At 38.1% G+C, this 22,668-nt stretch overlaps 1 protein-coding gene across 2 annotated transcripts in view; it reads left to right on the top strand.

Moving 5' to 3' along the window:
* LOC128641012 (vitamin D3 hydroxylase-associated protein) overlaps window positions 1-22,668 on the top strand; it is a 235,445-nt gene that overhangs the window by 157,354 nt on the left and 55,423 nt on the right. For both annotated transcript variants that reach the window (XM_053693530.1, XM_053693529.1), the window contains one exon: window positions 2,171-2,279. In XM_053693530.1, the coding sequence (XP_053549505.1) occupies window positions 2,171-2,279 (109 nt within the window). The remainder of the gene's footprint in view (window positions 1-2,170; window positions 2,280-22,668) is intronic.

Here is a 22,668-nt window from a genome sequence, read left to right as displayed (position 1 = left end):
TTCGGATCAGCCAATCGGATTGAACTTGAATCTGATTGGCTGATTCAATCAGCCAATCAGATTTTTCTAACTTAATTATGATTGGCTGATAGAATCCTATCAGCCAATCGGAATTCGGCGGACGCCATCTTGGATGACGTCATTTAAAGGTACCTCATTCGTAGTTCAGCAGTCGGCCGGGATGGATGCTCCACGGCGGCGGAGCGAAGAAAGAAGATTGAAGATGCCGCCGGAAGAATGAAGACTTTGCTGCCGCTTGGAGGAAGACGTCGCCGGAGGAAGAATTCTTCTTTGCCGCTTGGAGGAAGACATCGCCGGAGGAAGAATTCTTCTTTGCCGCTTGGAGGAAGACATCGCCCGGATCGGATCAGGAGTTCGGCCCGGTGTGGTGAAGACAAGGTAGGGAGATCTTCAAGGGGGTAGTGTTAGGCTTTTTTAAGGGGGGTTTGGGTGGTTTTAGAATAGGGGTATGTGGGTGGTGGGTTGTAATGGGGGGGGGGGTATTGTATTTGTATGCAAAAGAGCTGAATTCTTTGGGGCATGCCCCACAAAAGGCCCTTTTAAGGGCTGGTAAGGTAAAGAGCTTTGAAATTTGTTTAATTTAGAATAGGGCAGGGAATTTTTTTTATTTTGGGGGTTTATTATTTTATTAGGGGGCTTAGAATAGGTGTAATTAGCTTAAAAATCTTGTAATCTTTTTTTTATTTTTTGTAATTTAGTGTTTGTTTGTTTTTGTAGTTTAGTTAATTTAATTGTATTTTTAGATAGATGTTTGTAGTTTATTAAATTTATTGATAGTGTAGGTGTATTTGTAACTTAGGTTAGGATTTATTTTACAGGTAATTGGGTAATTATTTTAACTAGGTAGCTATTAAATAGGTAATACCTATTTAATAGCTATTATACCTAGTTAAAATAATTAACAATTTACCTGTAAAATAAATATTAACCCTAACATAGCTACAATGTAATTATTAATTATATTGTAGCTATCTTAGGGTTTATTTTATAGGTAAGTATTTAGATTTAAATAGGAATATTTTAGTTTATAAATGAATTAGATTAATTTAATATAAATTTAGTTAGGGGTGTTAGGGTTAGATAGAGTTAATATAGTTAATATAAATACTATAGTAACTATATTAACTATATTAACCCTAATATAATTAGGGTTAATATAGTTAATATATATAATGTAATACCTATATTAACTATAATATACTTAGGGTTAATATAGATAATATAGCTGGCGGCGGGGTAGGTAGATTAAATAAGGGATTAATCATTTTAATAGAGATAGCGGCGGTGTAAGTGGCTTACATTAGGGGTTAATAATATTAATATAGCTGGCGGCGGTATAGGGGGATTAGATTAGGGGTTAATAATTTTTATATAGGTGGCGGCGGTGTAAGGGGTCAGATTAGGGGATAGATAAGGTAGATGACAGCGGTGTAAGGGGTTCTAATTAGGGGATAGATAAGGTAGATGGCGGCGGTTTTAGGGGCTCACGGTAGGGGGTTAGTTTATGTAGATGGCGGCGGGGTCCGGGAGCGGCGGTTTAGGGGTTAATAACTTTATTAGGGATTTCGGGGGGGGGGGGGATCGCGGTTGACAGGTAGATAGACATTGCGCATGCGTTAGGTGTTAGGTTTATTTTAGCAGATCGCGGTTGACAGGGAGATAGACATTGCGCATGCGTTAGGTGTTAGGTTTATTTTAGAAGATCGCGGTTGACAGGGAGATAGACATTGCGCATGCGTTAGGTGTTAGGTTTATTTTAGCAGCCAGTTTAGGAAGTTACGGGGCTCCAATAGTGAGCGTAAGGCTTCTTACGGCTGCTTTTTGTGGCGAGGTGAAAATGGAGTAAGTTTTCTCCATTTTCGCCACGTAAGTCCTTACGCTGCATATTGGATACCAAACTGCGCGGGTTTGGTATACCTGCCTATAGCCCAAAAAACTACGGGCGACGGCAGAAATATACGGGCATAACTTCTAGGTTACGCCGTATATGTGATACCAAACCCGCGCAAATATTGGCGTCGCCGGCTTTTGCGGGCGACGATTTTTATCGGATCGACCCCATGGTGTCTTATAATTGGTTTGATTATCTACAATTTCATTTTCTTCCAATACTTTCAACTTCTGTTTAAAATCTCTTCTGTCATTACAGGAATACCAGGCTGAATTTCTTAATGAATGGCGAAAGTTAAATTTAGATGTGATACTCTGTCCTATGTTGGGTCCTGCCTTTAACCTGGGCTATCCTGGAAAACTCCTAGGTAATTAACTGTATAATATTTTAAACCTGTTTAAAGAATTATAAAACACTGCTGCTAATACACATCTAACAAAAGTACATAATCTGATAAATCTATTATACGGCATACAGTTTTCTTTAAAATTAAGCTTGTAAAGATGTTAAAAATTAAAAATAAAATATACAGCAAAATTCCTCACTAAGCCATCCCACAAGAGAGGAGGTTCTTTCCTGAATAAGCACAGCCAATAAACGCAGAGTTATTACCATGCAATTTGGATATTTATAATAGCTATGTTTAGCGCATGCGTCCAGTTCCAGGAATTGCGCATGGGCACATTAAAGGGACACTGAACCCAATTTTTTTTTCTTTTGTGATTCAGATAGAGCATGCAATTTTAAGCAACTTTCTAATATACTCCTATTATCAAATTTTCTTCATTCTCAAGGTATCTTTATTTGAAAAGCAAGAATGTAAGTTAAGATGCCGGCCCATTTTTTGCGAAACAACCTGGGTTGTTTTTGCTGATTGGTGGATAAATACATCCACCAACAAAAAAGGACTGTTCCAAGTTCTGAACCAAATATTGTCTGGCTCCTTAGCTTAGATGCCTTCTTTTTCAAATAAAGATAGCAAGAGAACAGGGGGCGGAGCGGAGCCGTGCAGGAACATGGCTGCATTGTGAGATAGCTCCGTGGCATATCCTAAGTCAACGGCTCACATCTGGAGATATAAGGAGGGAGAGATGCCGTTCTATAACTACACTGATGAGAATATCATACGGGAATACCACCTGCTAAAAATTTACAGCTACACTGATAAAATTTGGAGACCCATAACAGAAACGAGAGCCGGTGATTCCCTGGGGAACGGTTATAGGGCTAGTTGGATGGTATAGGGGATATTACAGAACTAACACCCGAACACTACCAGATATACACCTGCTGTAGCAGGGAGCCCTGTCACGTCACTTAAGCTCCGCCGGTTGTTAAACACTGTGATCGCCGCCATAGCTCCATGCCACGTGGCGTGTTTCTGAGAACTTACGGACCTCATAGGAGGAGTGAAGAAGCTGAAAGAACCTGCCTGACTAGCTTTCCTGTTTTACCGGTTCAGGATATCCCACTTCCGTTAGTCACTCATAACTTTCACTGGACATTTCTAGACAGTCATGCTACGCAGTTGATATGGTCTATGTGACACAACTGGAGCCGTGGCCCACATAAATTAACCAGAGTGAGTACTGCTCCTTTCCTACTAGCATACACAATCCTCTGTTGGGATACTTTATTGGTGGTTGGTTTTACTGGCAAAGTATAAATATATAAACCGGACATTACGCAAGGTCACATTGTGAGACTTGATGCGCCAGATAATATCATTGACATACTGTGATTTACCGGTGTGGGACCCTAAGGCTGAGGGGATATTTAGAGACAACCTATAACACCAGTACCGTGATATAATAAGACGGATTGACTGGGCGGCGTCCGGTTGTGACCTGGGTCTTTTGGGAGCTAATATCGGGCCCTCACGATCCTCTGATGGCATTCAAAAGAAACGCTAAATTGGATAAAAAACTGACAACCACATCATCTACTACCATGAACTCCTTTTTCCACAAACAAGATTCTGATGTTACAGATCAGCCACTGGTTCATAATAATGATACTCAGTTGCCTGACTTTCAGCCCTTGACCCCTTCCTCACGGCAGATTAACTGACACAGATCCAATCTACTATCTCACTGCTCCCATCTAAATCTGACCTTGCTGACCTGAAAATCTTTATCAAAGCAGAAATGTCCTTGAGAAAAGACATCAATGAAATGGGGTCAAGATTGGAATGCTTAGAAGAGGGTCAGGATACTTTAAACAACATAGTGTCTGACTCTTGCCAACAGTTGACACGCCATGAATCTCTCATTCACTCTCTTCAATTGAAAGTCGAAGATCTGGACAATAGGAACAGGAGAAGCAACTTGAGGATCCGTGGGGTCCCAGAGGAGGCCACAAGGGAATCCTTACCCTCATACCTCCTACAACTATTTGAATATATTATACCAACCCTCAAGCTCACTGAAACATCAATGGAAAGGGCCCACAGAGCATTAAAACCCATGCCAAATCCTCCCAACCCACCGAGAGACATCATTATAAAATTCACCAATTACTTGGACAAGGAGGCAATATGGAAACAAGTTAGACTACAACGTGAAATTAAATTCCAAACCTACAGTATCCAGAGTTTTCAAGACATCTGTCCTGTCACTATTGAAAAGCGTAGAGAAATACGCTTCATTACACAAATCCTACAAGAAAGAAAGGTGAAATACCGCTGGGGGTTTCCCTTCAGCCTTATAGTTCAGAAAGATGGCAAGACGCATGTCTATAAGGAACCGGATGACCTGGACTCTTTTTCTAGGGGTCTCAACCTCATATTTCCACTACCAAGCTCATCCACATCACACGCTTCCTCTTTTCGTAGTGAAGCGGCTCCTCATCCTCAGAGACCACAGTGGTCTACAGGCAACCACAAGAAGATAAAGACAGATCGTGGCCTCTACATGAACTATGACACCCTTCTAGAGAAGCTCCTTTGTTATGCTTAAACCAAGAAGAGGTGGCCACCCAGATCCCCAATACATGGTATGCTATGTTAAAACTGTACCAGTGTTTCATCTCCTATCTCAGACCTGTGTCGCCAGTCTCTCCTGGCAGACACAGTTGAAGACTGAATTGTGGTTAATGTTTGATGTCAATTTGCTTGTTTAGCCTTAGTCAGCTTGGGTCGCACCACATACTAGTGGTCCTAGTGACCAATTAAATTTACATAGATATTGTACTTTGCTGAAGACTCTCAGAGTTCTAACACATTACTGGATACATATGCAGTGTTAAATATGTACCAATGTTTTACTTTTATTATAGGCTTGTATTGCTTGTCTCCCTTAGCAATCACAGACAAAAACTATAATGTTGTTATCATTTAATGTGACATTGTATGATGGGTTTAGTTAACTTGGACAAGGAATACACTAATACTCTCAGTACATAGTTGCAGCCTTAGTCAGCTTGTGTCGCACCACACACGAGTGGTCCCAGTGACCAGTTAAATTTACATAGATATTGTACTTTGCTGCAGACTCTCAGAGTTCTAACACATTACCGGATACATATGCAGTGTTAAATAGGTACCAATATTTCACTTTTATCATAGGTTTGTATTGCTTGTCTCCCTTAGTATTCACAGATGAAAACTATATTGTTGTTATCATTTAATGTGACATTATATATTGGGTTTAGTTAACTTGGACATGGAATACACTAATACTCTCAGTGTATAGTTGCACTTTCATAAATGTTATACTATATTGACATAGTTTAGTTGTTTATTGTTAGGAGTTACTGCATTTTTCATAATGCATATTTTTAGACAAAACGGAATAGGGGTCTCCCCCACCTGTCCATTTATATGTTATCAGAGTCAGAGACGCTCTTAGAGATATGCTACCCCACCTCTGAAACCATGTCAATTCTTGACTTAAATTTTTTTTTTTTTTTGAATTCTTTGTTTTTGGGTGGTGTTCTCGTCCCGTCCTGCACTCCCATACCTATTACCACTGACTACATTTATTTTTGGTGCTCACACCTAGCGACCGTCTTACCCAACTACCATATTGACTATGGCTAGTTCCCAGACTCGCCCCCCTACTGCCAATGATTTACATCTGTACTCAGTTAACGCCATAGGTTTTAATATCCCTAATAAAAGATCTTTAGCCTTAAGAGACTTCCACAGCCATAAGGCCGACTTGGTGTTTCTTCAAGAGATGCATTTTAGAAAAGGAAAAGAACCCTCTACCTTTACTTGCTTATATGGCACATGCTACTGGGCCTCCCATAACAAACACAAAAAACACGGAGTAGGCATACTAATTAAAAGAGGTATTCCCTTTATAGAATTGCAAACTATCAAAGATAAAGAAGGCAGGTATATTGTCCTAATAGGCTTACTGTATAATAGACCTGTAACCCTCATATCTTTTTACGCCCCTAACTCTGACCAACACTCCTTTATGAGAAAAATTTCTAATTACATACTAGACCACCAGAAAGGAGTTCTTAATATGTGCGGAGATCTAAATGTTGCATTAAATCCGGACTTGGATTGTTCGTCACGTCACTCCTCGACCCCTCTATATCAGATTACTAAAATAAACTCTCACCTTAAGCGTATTGTTGCACATGACGTTTGGAGAACATTTCACCCCCAACTCAGGGATTATTCATTCTACTCATATCCCTATGGGATATACACTAGAATCGACTATATATTCTCTGACGTAGGCGGATTGTCGCTTTTTAACTCCGCAAGAATTTAGCCAATAACGTTATCAGATCACACCTCAATTGTTGGTTCCCTGTCCTGGCCATCAAAACCTATGAAAGATTTTGTCTGGAAATTAAATGACTTCTTACTAAAAGACGCACAGAATGTCTTAAAAATTTCTAAAGTAATAACTGAGTACTTTCAGTTTAATGATAATCCAGACACTTCTCCACAGATTCTGTGGGAGGCTCATAAGAGCATTGTTAGAGGAGAACTGATGGCCATACAGGCCCATATTAATAAAAATAAAAGAGAATCCATTAAGTCGATTCTCCTTAACAAACAGCGCCTAGAATCTAGTCACAAGCAATCCCCATCAGATAGGGACCTCTTATCAGAACTTACACTCGAAAGACAAAAACTTGCTTTACAGTTAGCCAAAGAACATAAAAGACAAGCCTTGTACAGACAACAAAAATATTATGAGGGACGTAATAAGTCTGGACGTTTGTTAGCTAGATACATCAAGCACAAAGCACATAAGAAATATATCTTGCAAATTAAGGATGGAAAAGGTTGCTTACAAAGCTCTACACAAAGTATCGCACATACCTTTAAAATGTACTTTCAGAAATTATATAATCTACAAAATACACCTACTAACCAAGCAGATAACCCTATGACAAGACCACAACTTATAGATAATTTCCATTAAAACTTGAAGCTACCCTGTATCTCCGCCGATCAAAAAGACCGATTGGAGGAACCCATATCATTAGACGAATTACAACTAGTTATAGGGGATCTACCGACAGGGAAAGCCCCAGGTCCAGATGGCTTTGGCCATAGGTACTACTCCGTATTTCAAGAAACATTGACCCCACATATCTTAAACTACTTTCAATCTATGGCTACCTCTAAGGCCTTTTCCTCTAGGGCCTTGGAGGCCCATATAGTGCTTTTGCCAAAACCTAATAAATCTCCCGACTTTCCAGCAAACTACCGCCCCATTTCGTTATTAATTACGGATGTTAAAATATTCACGAAAATATTGTCCCTTAGACTTAATAGAGTTCTTCCTGATATAATACATTTAGACCAGGTTGGCTTTGTCCCCGGACAGGAGGCTAAGGACATTCACTATGTACAACACAACAACATACTTTCTGTATTCCTGTCAACAGACGCAGAAAAGGCCTTTGACCGTGTTGCCTGGGGCTTTTTAAGAGCCACCTTGATACATATGGGTCTGGGCCCCCACATAATAACAAGAATCTTTTCCCTATATTCCCAGCCAAATGTGCGAATCTTAGTAAATGGATCTCTTTCCTTACCCTTTCCCATATCCAATGGGACCCATCAAGGGTGCCCACTGTCCCCTCTTTTGTTTGCCTGTGTGATAGAGACCATAGCTGAAAACATTAGACAAAACCCACAAATACATGGTATTAATATTGGTCCCCAGAAATACGTTGTCTCCCTCTTTGCGGATGACATGCTCTTCTCCCTCACAAATCCTGAAGAATCAATTCCACATTTAGTAGCAGAATTTGATGCATTACATGCCCTATCCAACTTTTCCATCAATATGGCCAAGTCAGAGATCCTAATCATTAACTTGAACGACTCTTCTTTATCTGCCATTAAAAATATCACCCCATTCACATGGTGCTCCCAAGCCTTAAATTACCTAGGTGTTAAACTCTCCTTGTCACTTGATAAATTATTCAATTTGAATTATATACCAATTAAATGCACAATTATTAATGATCTTTCCTCTTGGCGCTCCAAAAGACTTTCTTGGTTGGGACGTATAGACGTTATTAAGATGAATGTATTTCCTAGAATACTATATTTCCTCCAAACATTACCTATCCCCATTCCTAGGAACTACTTACCCTTATTACAAAAGGCATTCAGTGATTTTATATGGAACAAAAAAACGCCAATAATCAACCAGCACACAATGCAGTCACCCAAAATACAGGGAGGGTTGGGAGTCCCAAACCTTACATTGTACCGCCAGGCAATATTTCTGCAAAGGATTGTGGACTGGAATATCCACTATCACTATAAACGTTGGGTCCCGTTATAACACCTAATATCAGGGAAACCTCACTTGGGTCGAATATGTTGGAGCAATCCCACTGCATTTAAAACTTTAACATGGGATAACCCTTTAATTCAGGAGACATTCCAGGTCTGGACAAAGACCATTAACACCTCACATTTCATTTCCTCCATCCCATCCCCATTGACATCTCTAATCGAGAACGGGGAATTTACGTTACAACCTTTTTCTAATCACTCAGTAACGAATACCACTAACAGGGACTTTACGATAAGTTCAATGACTAATAACGAATCTTTGGTCACACAATCTGATTTGATAGACAAGGGTTATGAGTGTTTTACCAACTGGTTCACATATAGACAGCTTAGGAATTTCATACTTAAACATAAGGAATACAAGAACATGATTAGGCCATTGACGAAGTTCGAATCTCTATGTGTCTTGCCCCCCCCCCCCTCTTAAACACACCTTGTCTACACTATACAAACTGTTGGTTCAGAATCCACCTGGTTACATTCCCCCATATCTAGAAAGTTGGGAAACCAACCTTGGAGTCATTATTCTCCCACAAACGAGTGTCTCTGTTTTTGAGGCCACAATGAATTCCTCTATCTCCTCCTCCATCCTGGAGATCAATTTCAAATTATTGCATAGATGGTATCTTACCCCCAAAAAATGACATCGCTTATACCATACTCAAAAAAATCAATGTTGCAGATGCAGGCACGTAAATAGTGGTGCCGCACATATGTGGTGGTGGTGTAATGCCATTCAAATTTTTTGGAGAAGAGTGATTTCTGAAATAGAATATATATTGGGAACCTCATTCCCACTAGATCCCCTGATATGACTATTAAACAAACCACCTAATATCAAATACAAACCCTATCTTAAATTATTTAAAATTATGACCAATGGGGTGAAAGCCTTGATCGCTAAAAACTGGAGACACAGTGACAGGGACGCTCCGTCATTGAACATGTGGGTTGAGAAGGTATCCGATTTGGTAGAATTGGAGGAATTTTACTATCTTAAAAATGATAAAATGGAGATATATGTGGAGATCTCACACTTATGGGACGGTTATGTACAGAATAGCAAAGACAGATGTACACATCCTGTAGACCCAGTTCAACACAGGTGTAGGACTTAGTGGGGCGGATAAACTACAGGGAGTGCAGAATTATTAGGCAAATGAGTATTTTGACCACATCATCCTCTTTATGCATGTTGTCTTACTCCAAGCTGTATAGGCTCGAAAAGCCTACTACCAATTAAGCATATTAGGTGATGTGCATCTCTGTAATGAGAAGGGGTGTGGTCTAATGACATCAACACCCTATATCAGGTGTGCATAATTATTAGGCAACTTCCTTTCCTTTGGCATAATGGGTCAAAAGAAGGACTTGACAGGCTCAGAAAAGTCAAAAATAGTGAGATATCTTGCAGAGGGATGCAGCACTCTTAAAATTGCAAAGCTTCTGAAGCGTGATCATCGAACAATCAAGCGTTTCATTCAAAATAGTCAACAGGGTCACAAGAAGCGTGTGGAAAAACCAAGGAGCAAAATAACTGCCCATGAACTGAGAAAAGTCAAGCGTGCAGCTGCCAAGATGCCACTTACCACCAGTTTGGCCATATTTCAGAGCTGCAACATCACTGGAGTGCCCAAAAGCACAAGGTGTGCAATACTCAGAGACATGGCCAAGGTAAGAAAGGCTGAAAGACGACCACCACTGAACAAGACACACAAGCTGAAACGTCAAGACTGGGCCAAGAAATATCTCAAGACTGATTTTTCTAAGGTTTTATGGACTGATGAAATTAGAGTGAGTCTTGATGGGCCAGATGGATGGGCCCGTGGCTGGATTGGTAAAGGGCAGAGAGCTCCAGTCCGACTCAGACGCCAGCAAGGTGGAGGTGGAGTACTGGCTTGGGCTGGTATCATCAAAGATGAGCTTGTGGGGCCTTTTCGGGTTGAGGATGGAGTCAAGCTCAACTCCCAGTCCTACTGCCAGTTTCTGGAAGACACCTTCTTCAAGCAGTGGTACAGGAAGAAGTCTGCATCCTTCAAGAAAAACATGATTTTCATGCAGGACAATGCTCCATCACACGCGTCCAAGTACTCCACAGCGTGGCTGGCAAGAAAGGGTATAAAAGAAGAAAATCTAATGACATGGCCTCCTTGTTCACCTGATCTGAACCCCATTGAGAACCTGTGGTCCATCATCAAATGTGAGATTTACAAGGAGGGAAAACAGTACACCTCTCTGAACAGTGTCTGGGAGGCTGTGGTTGCTGCTGCACGCAATGTTGATGGTGAACAGATCAAAACACTGACAGAATCCATGGATGGCAGGCTTTTGAGTGTCCTTGCAAAGAAAGGTGGCTATATTGGTCACTGATTTGTTTTTGTTTTGTTTTTGAATGTCAGAAATGTATATTTGTGAATGTTGAGATGTTATATTGGTTTCACTGGTAAAAATAAATAATTGAAATGGGTATATATTTGTTTTTTGTTAAGTTGCCTAATAATTATGCACAGTAATAGTCACCTGCACACACAGATATCCCCCTAAAATAGCTATAACTAAAAACAAACTAAAAACTACTTCCAAAAATATTCAGCTTTGATATTAATGAGTTTTTTGGGTTCATTGAGAACATGGTTGTTGTTCAATAATAAAATTAATCCTCAAAAATACAACTTGCCTAATAATTCTGCACTCCCTGTATATGAATATTTTAGGTGGGGGGGGGGGGGGCGGACGGGGCGAGACTTGCATTTGTTGTTTTTTTTTTTTTTTTTTTTTTTTCCTTTCTCTTCCTCCTTATTTTCAATACCCCTATGGCTAAAATTGACTGTTATAAGGAACATTTTTCAACTCCTCAAAATGTATTAGATATCGTTTCAGGTCTATTTAAGAAGGTCTGCAGAAAAAGAGGAGTTCTTATATTTTGTAACGACATGCTTTATAAACTACGTTTGTAACCTGGTTAAAAATGACAACTGTTGTTGTATAACATGTGGTGGAGCTGCGTCTCCCTATCCTTGTACTATCTTATTTTACCTACAATAAAGTTGTTTAAAAAAAAAAGATTGCAAGAGAACAAAGAAAAATGGATAATAGGAGTAAATTAGAAAGTTGCTTAAAATTGCAGGCTATATCTGAACCACGAAAGAAAAAAATTAGGGTTTAGTGTCCCTTTAAGTACAGTATATATCACTGTGCTGATCACCTAAATGGTAGTGATGGACACTTATACATATCTAGACTATACTATGAGTCAAACCAATCACGTGTGATCTAAACAGCTCCTCATAAAAACATCCTTGGTTTTCATTGCAAGATTTGTTTTATTGAGGAGCTGTTTGTTTCCCTTGTGGTTGGCTTGTTAATATTATATATATATATATATATATATATATATATATATATATATATATATATATATATATATATATATATATATATCTGACAATGTATACAGATGTGTTACAGTGAATTTATTATTATGTTTATTTTTAAAAATTAAATATTTAATTTTGTCTTTTTATACAAATGATGTGTCTGTGCATAAATGCATTATTTAACTGTTTCTTAAAGGAACAACACCTATTGTTGTGTCAGATATCAAGACTGATAATTATATGCAATTATTATTTATGAATTCCAATATAAATTAGTTTTGGTAGGTAATTTAATAAAAATATATATTTTATTTTTAAAAAGAGCCTCTGACAAGAGGACAATTGCATAAATAATATAAATGTTTGTAATAAAAATTAATTCTGTAATAATAATTACAAGTGCTTCTATAAATGTACTGCTCTTAGACAAGGGGTATTAGTTAACCTCCTAGCGCTACACTTATCTGCAGCGCAGCAGCAACGATCCTCCAGCTGACTCTGACAGCGCTCTGTAACATCCAAAACCGATCCTTCTTGATCCACACGGCCACCGTAGCTGACAGGTTAACATCACAATCCGCATATGAGCTTAAAGATGGTGGATACTGCAGCTACCTAGGTAGCCCCCCGTTATAGGACTCGCATAATGAGTCTCACAAGGGGGGGGGGTTGTAAATAATTAAATATTCAGGTGCAGATTACGTGAAAACAGAGCATTTTCTTTCATGTAATTGGCAAGAGTCCATGAGCTAGTGACGTATAGGATATACAATCCTACCAGGAGAGGCAAAGTTTCCCAAACCTCAAAATGCCTATAAATACACCCCTCACCACACCCACAATTCAGTTTTACAAACTTTGCCTCCTGTGGAGGTAGTGAAGTAAGTTTGTGCTAGATTTCTACGTTGATATGCGCTTCTCAGCATGCTGAAGCCCGGTTCCTCTCAGAGTGCAGTGAATGACAGAGGGATGTGAAGGGAGTATTACCTATTGAATTCAATGGTCATCCTAACGGGGATCTATTTCATAGGTTCTCTGTTATCGGTCGTAGAGATTCCTCTCCTACCTCCCTTTTCGGATTGACGATATACTCTCATATACCATTACCTCTGCTGATTCTCGTTTCAGTACTGGTTTGGCTATCTGCTTTATGTAGATGAGTGTCTTTTGGTAAGTATGTTTCCTTTATTTAAGACACTCTCAGCTATGGTGTGGCACTTTATATTTAAAGTTCTAAATATATGTTTATACTTATATTTGCCATGATTCAGGTTTATCAGTATATTTCCTTTTGGCAGACTGTCAGTTTCATATCTGGGGAATGCTTTTTATAAAAAAAACAAAAACTTTTTTTCTTACCTGAAGTTTTCAAAATTGACTCTTTTCTAAATTGCGGGCTGTATTAGGCTCGCAAGGGCGCAAAATGCTATAATTTATTGCGTCATCCTTGGCGCGAGACTTTTTGGCGTGTGAATTACGTTTATTGATGCAAATTCGTCATTTCCGGCATCGTAGTTGACGCTGAGTTCGTTCACAAGGTTACGTCATCTATGACGCTCGTGTTTGTTGCAGACGTTTTTGGCGCCAAAATGTTTTGTCAGTTGTGGGCGTCATACTTGGTGCCAAACTTTTTGACATTATTTAAGACTTAATTTCTTGTTGCTTCTGGTTGCTAGAGGCTTATTTTTTTGCATTCTTTCCCATTCCTGAAACTGTCATATAAGAAATTGATAATTTTGCTTTATATGTTGTTTTTTCTCTTACATATTGCAAGATGTCTCAATCTGATCCTGTTTCAGAATCTACTACTGGAATCCTGCTGCCTGATGTCGGTTCTACCAAAGCTAAGTGCATTTGTTCAAGTAGTAAGAAGTGAATACAGCGCCAACAAGAGGCCAAGGGATAAATATACTCACAGAGAGATAAAAGAAGATTTAATGAACCATGTTAAAAAGCATCAGTAATAAAAGACTATATATAAAAAATGTAAAAAGCACATATAAATAAAATTACAAATACAGGAATATCTTACAGAAGCGGCTCAAAGGGCCAAAGCTGATAATTACAATAAAAACAGAGGTAATAACAGGTGATCAGTGTGAGTGGTACACCAGAATAAGAGTGTATACTGATAAAACAGAATTAGCCTAAGTACAACTGTAGCAAGTGCATCAAGCAAAAAACTAATAAACAATAATACAAACAATAGTGTTCAAAATTAGTGTTACAAAAATAGTGTTCCAAAAAATAGAAAAATGCACTGCAGTGCAAAAAAAGGGGGTAGCAAAATAATTGTATAAATACAATCAAATAGTGAGTTAGTGCAAATGGATATAAAAATGCTAGCTACTTAATCCAGTGAGGTTAAGATATAATTAAATAAAATACACAATATGCAATAACATAAAAAATAAAATACACAATATGCAATAACATAAAAAATAAAAAATAATAAAATATAAAATATAATCCAAAAAAGTGTTCAAAAAGTTGATCAACAAATGTTAGTGAAGAACAAAAATAAGTCAATCAAAACTAAAAAATGGAAAAAATGGGTGATGAAAAGCAAGGTGAAAGTGAGGAAATTGATTCCTTCCAATGTTAGTTACTTTGACAGATCCAAATTCCTGAGTGTGGTTGCTGAAGTAGCTGAATGGATCCTAGCACCTGTCAGCTGCTCCTATGGTATCCTAAAAAGTGTCCCTGTAAAAAAAGAAATTCACAACATAGTGTATCCAATATGAGAATGAAGTAAAGATTAAAGTAATGCTTACCAATATGTCAACGCGTTTCTGCCCTCAAAAAAGGGCCTTTCTCAGTCTTGAGAAAGGCCCTTTTTTGAGGGCAGAAACGCGTTGACATATTGGTAAGCATTACTTTAATCTTTACTTCATTCTCATATTGGATACACTATGTTGTGAATTTCTTTTTTTACAGGGACACTTTTTAGGATACCATAGGAGCAGCTGACAGGTGCTAGGATCCATTCAGCTACTTCAGCAACCACACTCAGGAATTTGGATCTGTCAAAGTAACTAACATTACATATTGGTAAGCATTATTATGGTATCCTAAAAAGTGTCCCTGTAAAAAAAGAAATTCACAACATAGTGTATCCAATATGAGAATGAAGTAAAGATTAAAGTAATGCTTACCAATATGTCAACGCGTTTCTGCCCTCAAAAAAGGGCCTTTCTCAGTCTTGAGAAAGGCCCTTTTTTGAGGGCAGAAACGCGTTGACATATTGGTAAGCATTACTTTAATCTTTACTTCATTCTCATATTGGATACACTATGTTGTGAATTTCTTTTTTTACAGGGACACTTTTTAGGATACCATAGGAGCAGCTGACAGGTGCTAGGATCCATTCAGCTACTTCAGCAACCACACTCAGGAATTTGGATCTGTCAAAGTAACTAACATTGGAAGGAATCAATTTCCTCACTTTCACCTTGCTTTTCATCACCCATTTTTTCCATTTTTTAGTTTTGATTGACTTATTTTTGTTCTTCACTAACATTTGTTGATCAACTTTTTGAACACTTTTTTGGATTATATTTTATATTTTATTATTTTTTATTTTTTATGTTATTGCATATTGTGTATTTTATTTTTTATGTTATTGCATATTGTGTATTTTATTTAATTATATCTTAACCTCACTGGATTAAGTAGCTAGCATTTGTATATCCATTTGCACTAACTCACTATTTGATTGTATTTATACAATTATTTTGCTACCCCCTTTTTTTGCACTGCAGTGCATTTTTCTATTTTTTGGAACACTATTTTTGTAACACTAATTTTGAACACTATTGTTTGTATTATTGTTTATTAGTTTTTTGCTTGATGCACTTGCTACAGTTGTACTTAGGCTAATTCTGTTTTATCAGTATACACTCTTATTCTGGTGTACCACTCACACTGATCACCTGTTATTACCTCTGTTTTTATTGTAATTATCAGCTTTGGCCCTTTGAGCCGCTTCTGTAAGATATTCCTGTATTTGTAATTTTATTTATATGTGCTTTTTACATTTTTTATATATAGTCTTTTATTACTGATGCTTTTTAACATGGTTCATTAAATCTTCTTTTATCTCTCTGTGAGTATATTTATCCCTTGGCCTCTTGTTGGCGCTGTATTCACTTCTTACTACTTGTGCATATTTTTTGGAGGTTGGTTAGGATCTCTGTTTGGATACAGCTTGGGGATTACCTTAGCGCTTGTACACACACCCTTTTTCACTAAGTGCATTTGTTGTAAACTTGTAGTAACTGTTCCTCCGGCTGTAGTTTGTAATAGTTGTCATGACAAACTTTTACATGCAAAGAAAATTTCTATCAGTGGTAATTCATTACCTGTTGCTGGTCCATCAACATCTAATGTTCTGGATATTCCTGTTAATTTAAGAGAATTTGTTTCTGATTCCATTCAGAAGGCTTTGTCTGCCATGCCGCCTTCTAATAAACGTCAAAGGTCTTGTAAAACTTCTCATAAAACTTCTCAAATGACCGACAACATTCTGATTTATCTATCTCTGATGAGGATCTGTCTGGTTCAGAAGATTCTGCCTCAGATATTGATACTGACAAATCTTCATATTTATTTAAAATGGAGTATATTCGTTCCTTATTAAAAGAGGTGTTGATAGCATTAGATATGGAGGAGACCTAGTCCTCTTGATATTAAAACTAGTAAACATTTAAATTCGGTTTTTAAACCTCATGTAGTTATTCCAAAGGTTTTTCCAGTTCCTGATGCTTTTTCAGATGTGATTTCTAGGGAATGGAATAGATTGGGTACTTCTTTTTCTCCTTCTTCAAGGTTTAAAAACTGTATCCTTTGCCCTCTGAAAGATTGGAGTTTTGGGAAAAGATCCCCAAAGTTGATGGGGCCGTCTCTACTCTTCCTAAGAGTACTACTATTCCTATGGAAGACAGTACTTCTTTTAAAGATCCTTTAGATAGAAAACTTGAATCTTATCTAAGGAAGGCTTATTTATGTTTAGGTCATCTTCTTAGGCCTGCTATTACTTTGGCTGATGTTGTAGCTGCTTGAACTTTTTGGTTAGAGACCTTAGCGCAACAAGTTCCAGATCATAATGTGTATAGCATTGTTAAGTTGATTCAACATGCTAATAATTTTATTTGTGATGCTATTTTTGATATCATCATAATTGATGTTAAATATATGCCTTTAGCTATTTTAGCTAGAAGGGCTTTATGGCTTAAATCTTGGAATGCTGATATGACTTCTAAATCGACGTTGCTGTTTCTTTCTTTCCAAGGTAATAAATTATTTGGTTCTCAGTTGGATTCTATTATTTCAACTGTCACCGGGGGGAAGGAAGCTTTTTTGTCTCAGGATAAAAAATCTAAGGGTAAATTTAAAGCTTCTAACCGTTTTCGTTCCTTTCATCAAAATAAGGAACAGAAACCTAATCCTTCCCCTAAGGAATCTGTTTCCAATTCGAAGCCTTCCTCAGTCTGGAATAAATCCAAGCCATTTAAAAGATCTAAAACAGCCCCCAAGTCCGCATGAAGGTGCGGCCCTCATTCCAGCTCAGCTGGTAGGGGGCAGATTAAGGTTTTTCAAGGATGTTTGGGCAAATTCTGTCCAAAATCAATGGATTCAGAGCATTGTCTCTCAGGGGTACCGAATAGGATTCAGAATAAGACCTCCTGTGAGGAGATTTTTTCTCTCACGCATCCCAGTAAATCCAGTAAAAGCTCAGGCTTTCCTGAAGTGTGTTTCAGACCTGGAGGTTTCAGGGGTAATCATGCCGGTTCCTTTTCAGGAACAAGGTTTGGGGTTTTATTCAAATCTATTCATTGTCCCAAAGAAAGAAAATTCATTCAGACCAGTTCTGGATCTGAAAATTTTGAATCGTTATGTAAGAGTACCAACTTTCAAGATGGTGACTATAAGGACTATTCTGCTTTTGTTCAGCAATGACATTATATGTCTACAATAGACTTGCAGGATGCTTACCTTCATATTCCGATTCATCTAGAACATTATCAGTTACTGAGATTCTCTTTTCTAGGCAAGCATTACCAATTTGTTGCTCTTCCATTTGGTCTAGCAACAGCTCCAAGAATCTTTTCAAAGGTTCTGGGTGCCCTACTCTCTGTAATCAGAGAACAGGGTTTTGCAGTGTTTCCTTATTTGGACAATATCTTGGTACTAGCTCAGTCTTTACGTTCTGCAGAATCTCACACAAATCAACTAGTGTTGTTTCTTCGAAAACATGGTTGGAGGATCAATTTACCAAAGAGTTTCTTGATTCCTCAGACAAGGGTCACTTTTTAGGTTTCCAGATAGATTCAGTGTCCATGACTCTGTCTTTAATAGACAAGAGACGTTTGAAATTGGTTGCAGCATGTCGACACCTTCAGTCTCAGTCATTCCCTTCAGTGGCTATGTGCATGGAAGTTTTAGGTCTCATGACTGCAGCATCGGACGTGATTCATTTTGCTCGTTCTCACATGAGACCTCTCCAGCTTTGTATGCTAAATCAATGGTGCCGGGATTATACAAAGATATCACAATTAATATCCTTAAATCCCAATGTTCGACACTCTCTGACGTGGTGGTTAAATCACCAGCGTTTAGTTCAAGGGGCCTCTTTTGTTCGGCCAACCTGGACTGTGATCTCAACAGATGCAAGTCTTTCAGGTTGGGGAGCTGTCTGGGGATCTCTGACAGCACAAGGGGTTTGGAAATCTCAAGAGGTGAGGTTACCAATCAATATTTTAGAACTCCGTGCAATTCTCAGAGCTCTTCAGTTTTGGTCTCTACTGAAGAGAGAGCCGTTTATTTGTTTTCAGACAGACAATTATATAGGAATAAAAGGATAGGGGGAATTGGGCAAGAAGGGGTTAATTAGCACTCATTCCATTATATTATGGGAGGATTGTTGAGACTGAATTCAACTAATAGTTGCAAAAATAGATTAAAACATATTATTTTATTGAACCACTACTAAAATGTAATAAATATTACAACTGGGAAAATTCCCATAAACCTTATTGATAACTGCACACTAGGAAATATATTACCATCTGCAATATACCGAGACAGAGAGCGTAGCTCCAGCCACCCCCCTGTATTCCTGGCCAGTAACAGGATACTCTGGCTTCAGGTGACAGGGATGGCTAGTTTACCACGTTATAATCTCTTGCAGAATTACCTCATAAGGTGGATTAATCAATATTGGAATTTTAAAAACTAGGACACATTCACACTAGCATACACCACACACAAATGCGTTTCGGCCGAGTAGCGGCCTTTCTCAATGTGTATCACCGATTGACAAGACGAGTGTTACACTGAAGCTTACTTAAATACCCTATGTGTTACTATCACAGCCAATCCCATCACGCATTGTGTATACGCCCATCAAATAGCGAATCACAGGCGACCTCATCTAGCTGGAGTTAGTATTGACACCCAGCCATATGATTGGTCCTGATTGAGCCAATGGGGCCTCATCTACGATCGTAAACTACAATATTGTTGTGTTTATACGATCGTTACATCAACACAGGTATTCCTCTCCGTCAGTGAAAGTGTTACTCAAACACCTAGTACCTAGTTCTACGTGCACCCCAAAATAATAACATCATTCGGCTGATTGCATGCTGAGGAGAACAACAGACAGCACATTTATTTACTTGGACGCTGACTCCTCTAACGCTCTGCGCATGCGTCATCGCCGAATTTGTTTACACATATACCATATAAATCAGAGAGAAATGCCCTTCATGAGCGAATCCCCCGTTACCCATAAATGATATGTTAATAACGGCCCATCCAGTGATAAACTATGAAAACATTCAGGATAATGTATTATACCACTTAGCGGAACAATGTTTTGTCCATTATTTACAGCTATGCTGACATTATATTCATCTGTGATAAATCTTTTATTCAAATACACTACTTTGTATAGATTCAATTCCTGAAGCTTTTCTCTTGCCCATAGTTATACATCATGTTCTTATCGACCCCATAGATATGTTAGTGTCATTTAGTGTGACCATTTGAAGCTCAATATATCTACATAATGGTTTACACTTCACACAACCACCTATGCTGTAACTATATAACAATCCATAAATCGAATACACAGGACAGATATTACTATACAGACATATGAAAGATACTTATGTTAGTGTGATCGCTAGCAGAGTCCTCAGGACATTTAGTGCCAGCGACCCACATATAAGAGAATTGTATGAACATAACAGGTTGTGTATAGATTAATTACAGTACAGCTGAGAATCTGGACCCTAAGCAAAATGTATAGTACCATCATATGATTCATGTTTTTACTGCAAAATATAATTTTGTAGCATTGGATGTCCATCTAGCATCAATTATTATATGGGTCTATTATAGATAAAATCAATGAAACTTCTGGGTGCACGTTTATGAAAGAGGTACCAATTCGGCCATTATAAGATATATCTTAAGAAAATTTTTAAGAAGTTGAAAAATTGATTATAGAACTACAATATATATTACAGGAATGCCCAAAAATTATTGTTCTCATTCATGCCATTTGGCATTACAGTATTTAAATTAAATATCCATTTATCTTCTTTCTTTAATAAGATTTATTCCATATCACCACCTTGGATACCTGGGCGGATTGCTTCCAGTCCCCAGCATCTAAATGTGCTAGTTTTCCCATTATGATAATTTTAAAAATGCCTCGCAACACTTGTGATTTGTTTGCCTTTTTCAGTGTCTTTTGCTGCATTCCTAATGTTACTGAGGTGTTCCGTCATTCTTATGCCCATTTGTCTTGTGGTCATACCTACGTATAAAAAATTGCAGCTGCATGATAGGCAATAAATTACATTAGGGGTTTTACATGAAATGTGATTTTGAATGGTCCATTTTTTGTTGAACCTATCCACTACTGTTTTCTTTTTTACCATGTGTGTACAGATCTTACAGTTACCACATGCTAATGATCCCTTATATAGAGGGGCTTTTTTGGCATTTCTATCAAAATGGCTGACTGTCAATTGGTCATTTAGATTGCTGGCTCTTCTATAGGTGAGCAGTGGTGTTTTTGGAATAATGTAATTTAATTGTTCATCTGATTGTAGAATATGCCAATATTTTGACAGTATGTTAGACACCTGTTGGTTTTGACTACAATATGTAGAGATGAATCTTAAAGGGTTAAGATTTTCCTCTATTTTTTTGGGACTTAAAAGTTCCTGTCTATCTCTGTGTAGGGCTCTGTGATAGGCTCTTTTTAGAGACTTCCTAGAACATCCTCTTAATAACAACCTATCTCTTAGTTCGTTTGCTGCCTTTTGGAACGATTCTAATGATGAACTATTTCTACGAATGCGTAAATATTCCCCGATTGGTAGACTCCTTATTGTATTGGGGTGATGGAAACTATTCGCATTTAAAATGTTGTTTGTCGCTGTTGGCTTCCTGAAAGTTTCAGTCTCTAAATAATTGATTACCTTCTTGATGGTTAAATCAAGGAATTCTACCTAATAGTCATCATGTGTCATAGTCAAAAAAAGTCCAAAAGGGTTATTGTTAAGAGTTGTAATGAATTCCTCAAGTAATTCAATAGACCCTTCCCATACATAGAAGATATTGTCAATATACCTGGACCAGTGGGTGATATGTTTGGTAAACTGCAGACAGACAATGTCACAACTGTGGCGTATGTCAATCATCAGGGTGGGACTCACAGTCCTCAAGCTATGAAAGAAGTATCTCGGATACTTGCTTGGGCAGAATTCAGCTCCTGTCTAATTTCTGCAGTTCATATTCCAGGTGTAGACAATTGGGAAGCAGATTATCTCAGTCGCCAGACTTTACATCCGGGAGAGTGGTCTCTTTACCCAGATATGTTTTTTCAAATTGTTCAGGTGTGGGGGCTTCCAGAAATAGATCTGATGGCTTCTAATCTAAACAAGAAACTTCCCAGGTACCTGTCCAGGTCCAGGGATCCTCAGGCGGAAGCAGTGGATGCGTTTACACTTCCTTGGTGTTATCAACCTGTTTATATTTTCCCGCCTTTAGTTCTTCTTCCAAGAGTGATCTCCAAAATCATCATGAAGCAATCGTTTGTGCTGCTGGTGGCTCCAGCATGGCCTCACAGGTTTTGGTATGCGGATCTTGTCCGGATGTCCAGTTGCCAACCTTGGCCTCTTCCATTAAGGCCAGACCTTTTATCTCAAGGTCCATTTTTCCATCAGGATCTCAAATCATTAAATTTGAAGTTATGGAAATTGAACGCTTAGAGGTTTCTCTGACTCCGTGATTAATGCTATATTGCAGGCTCGTAAATCTGTTTCCAGAAAGATTTATTATCGAGTTTGGAAGGCTTACATTTCATGGTGCTCTTCTCATAAATTCTCTTGGCATTCATTAAGAAATCCTCGAATTTTACAGTTTCTTCAGGATGGTTTAGATAAGGGTTTGTCTGCAAGTTCCTTGAAAGGACAAATCTCTGCTCTTTCTATTCTATTTCACAGTAAAAATGCTAAACTCCCTGATATTCATTGTTTTGTACAGGCTTTGGTTCGTATCAAGCCTGTCATTAA

Source organism: Bombina bombina, chromosome 10 (assembly GCF_027579735.1).
Source record: "Bombina bombina isolate aBomBom1 chromosome 10, aBomBom1.pri, whole genome shotgun sequence".
Taxonomy (NCBI): Eukaryota; Metazoa; Chordata; class Amphibia; order Anura; family Bombinatoridae; genus Bombina; species Bombina bombina.
Note: the sequence above shows the minus strand (reverse complement) of the source record. Positions and strands in the feature narration are given on the sequence as shown.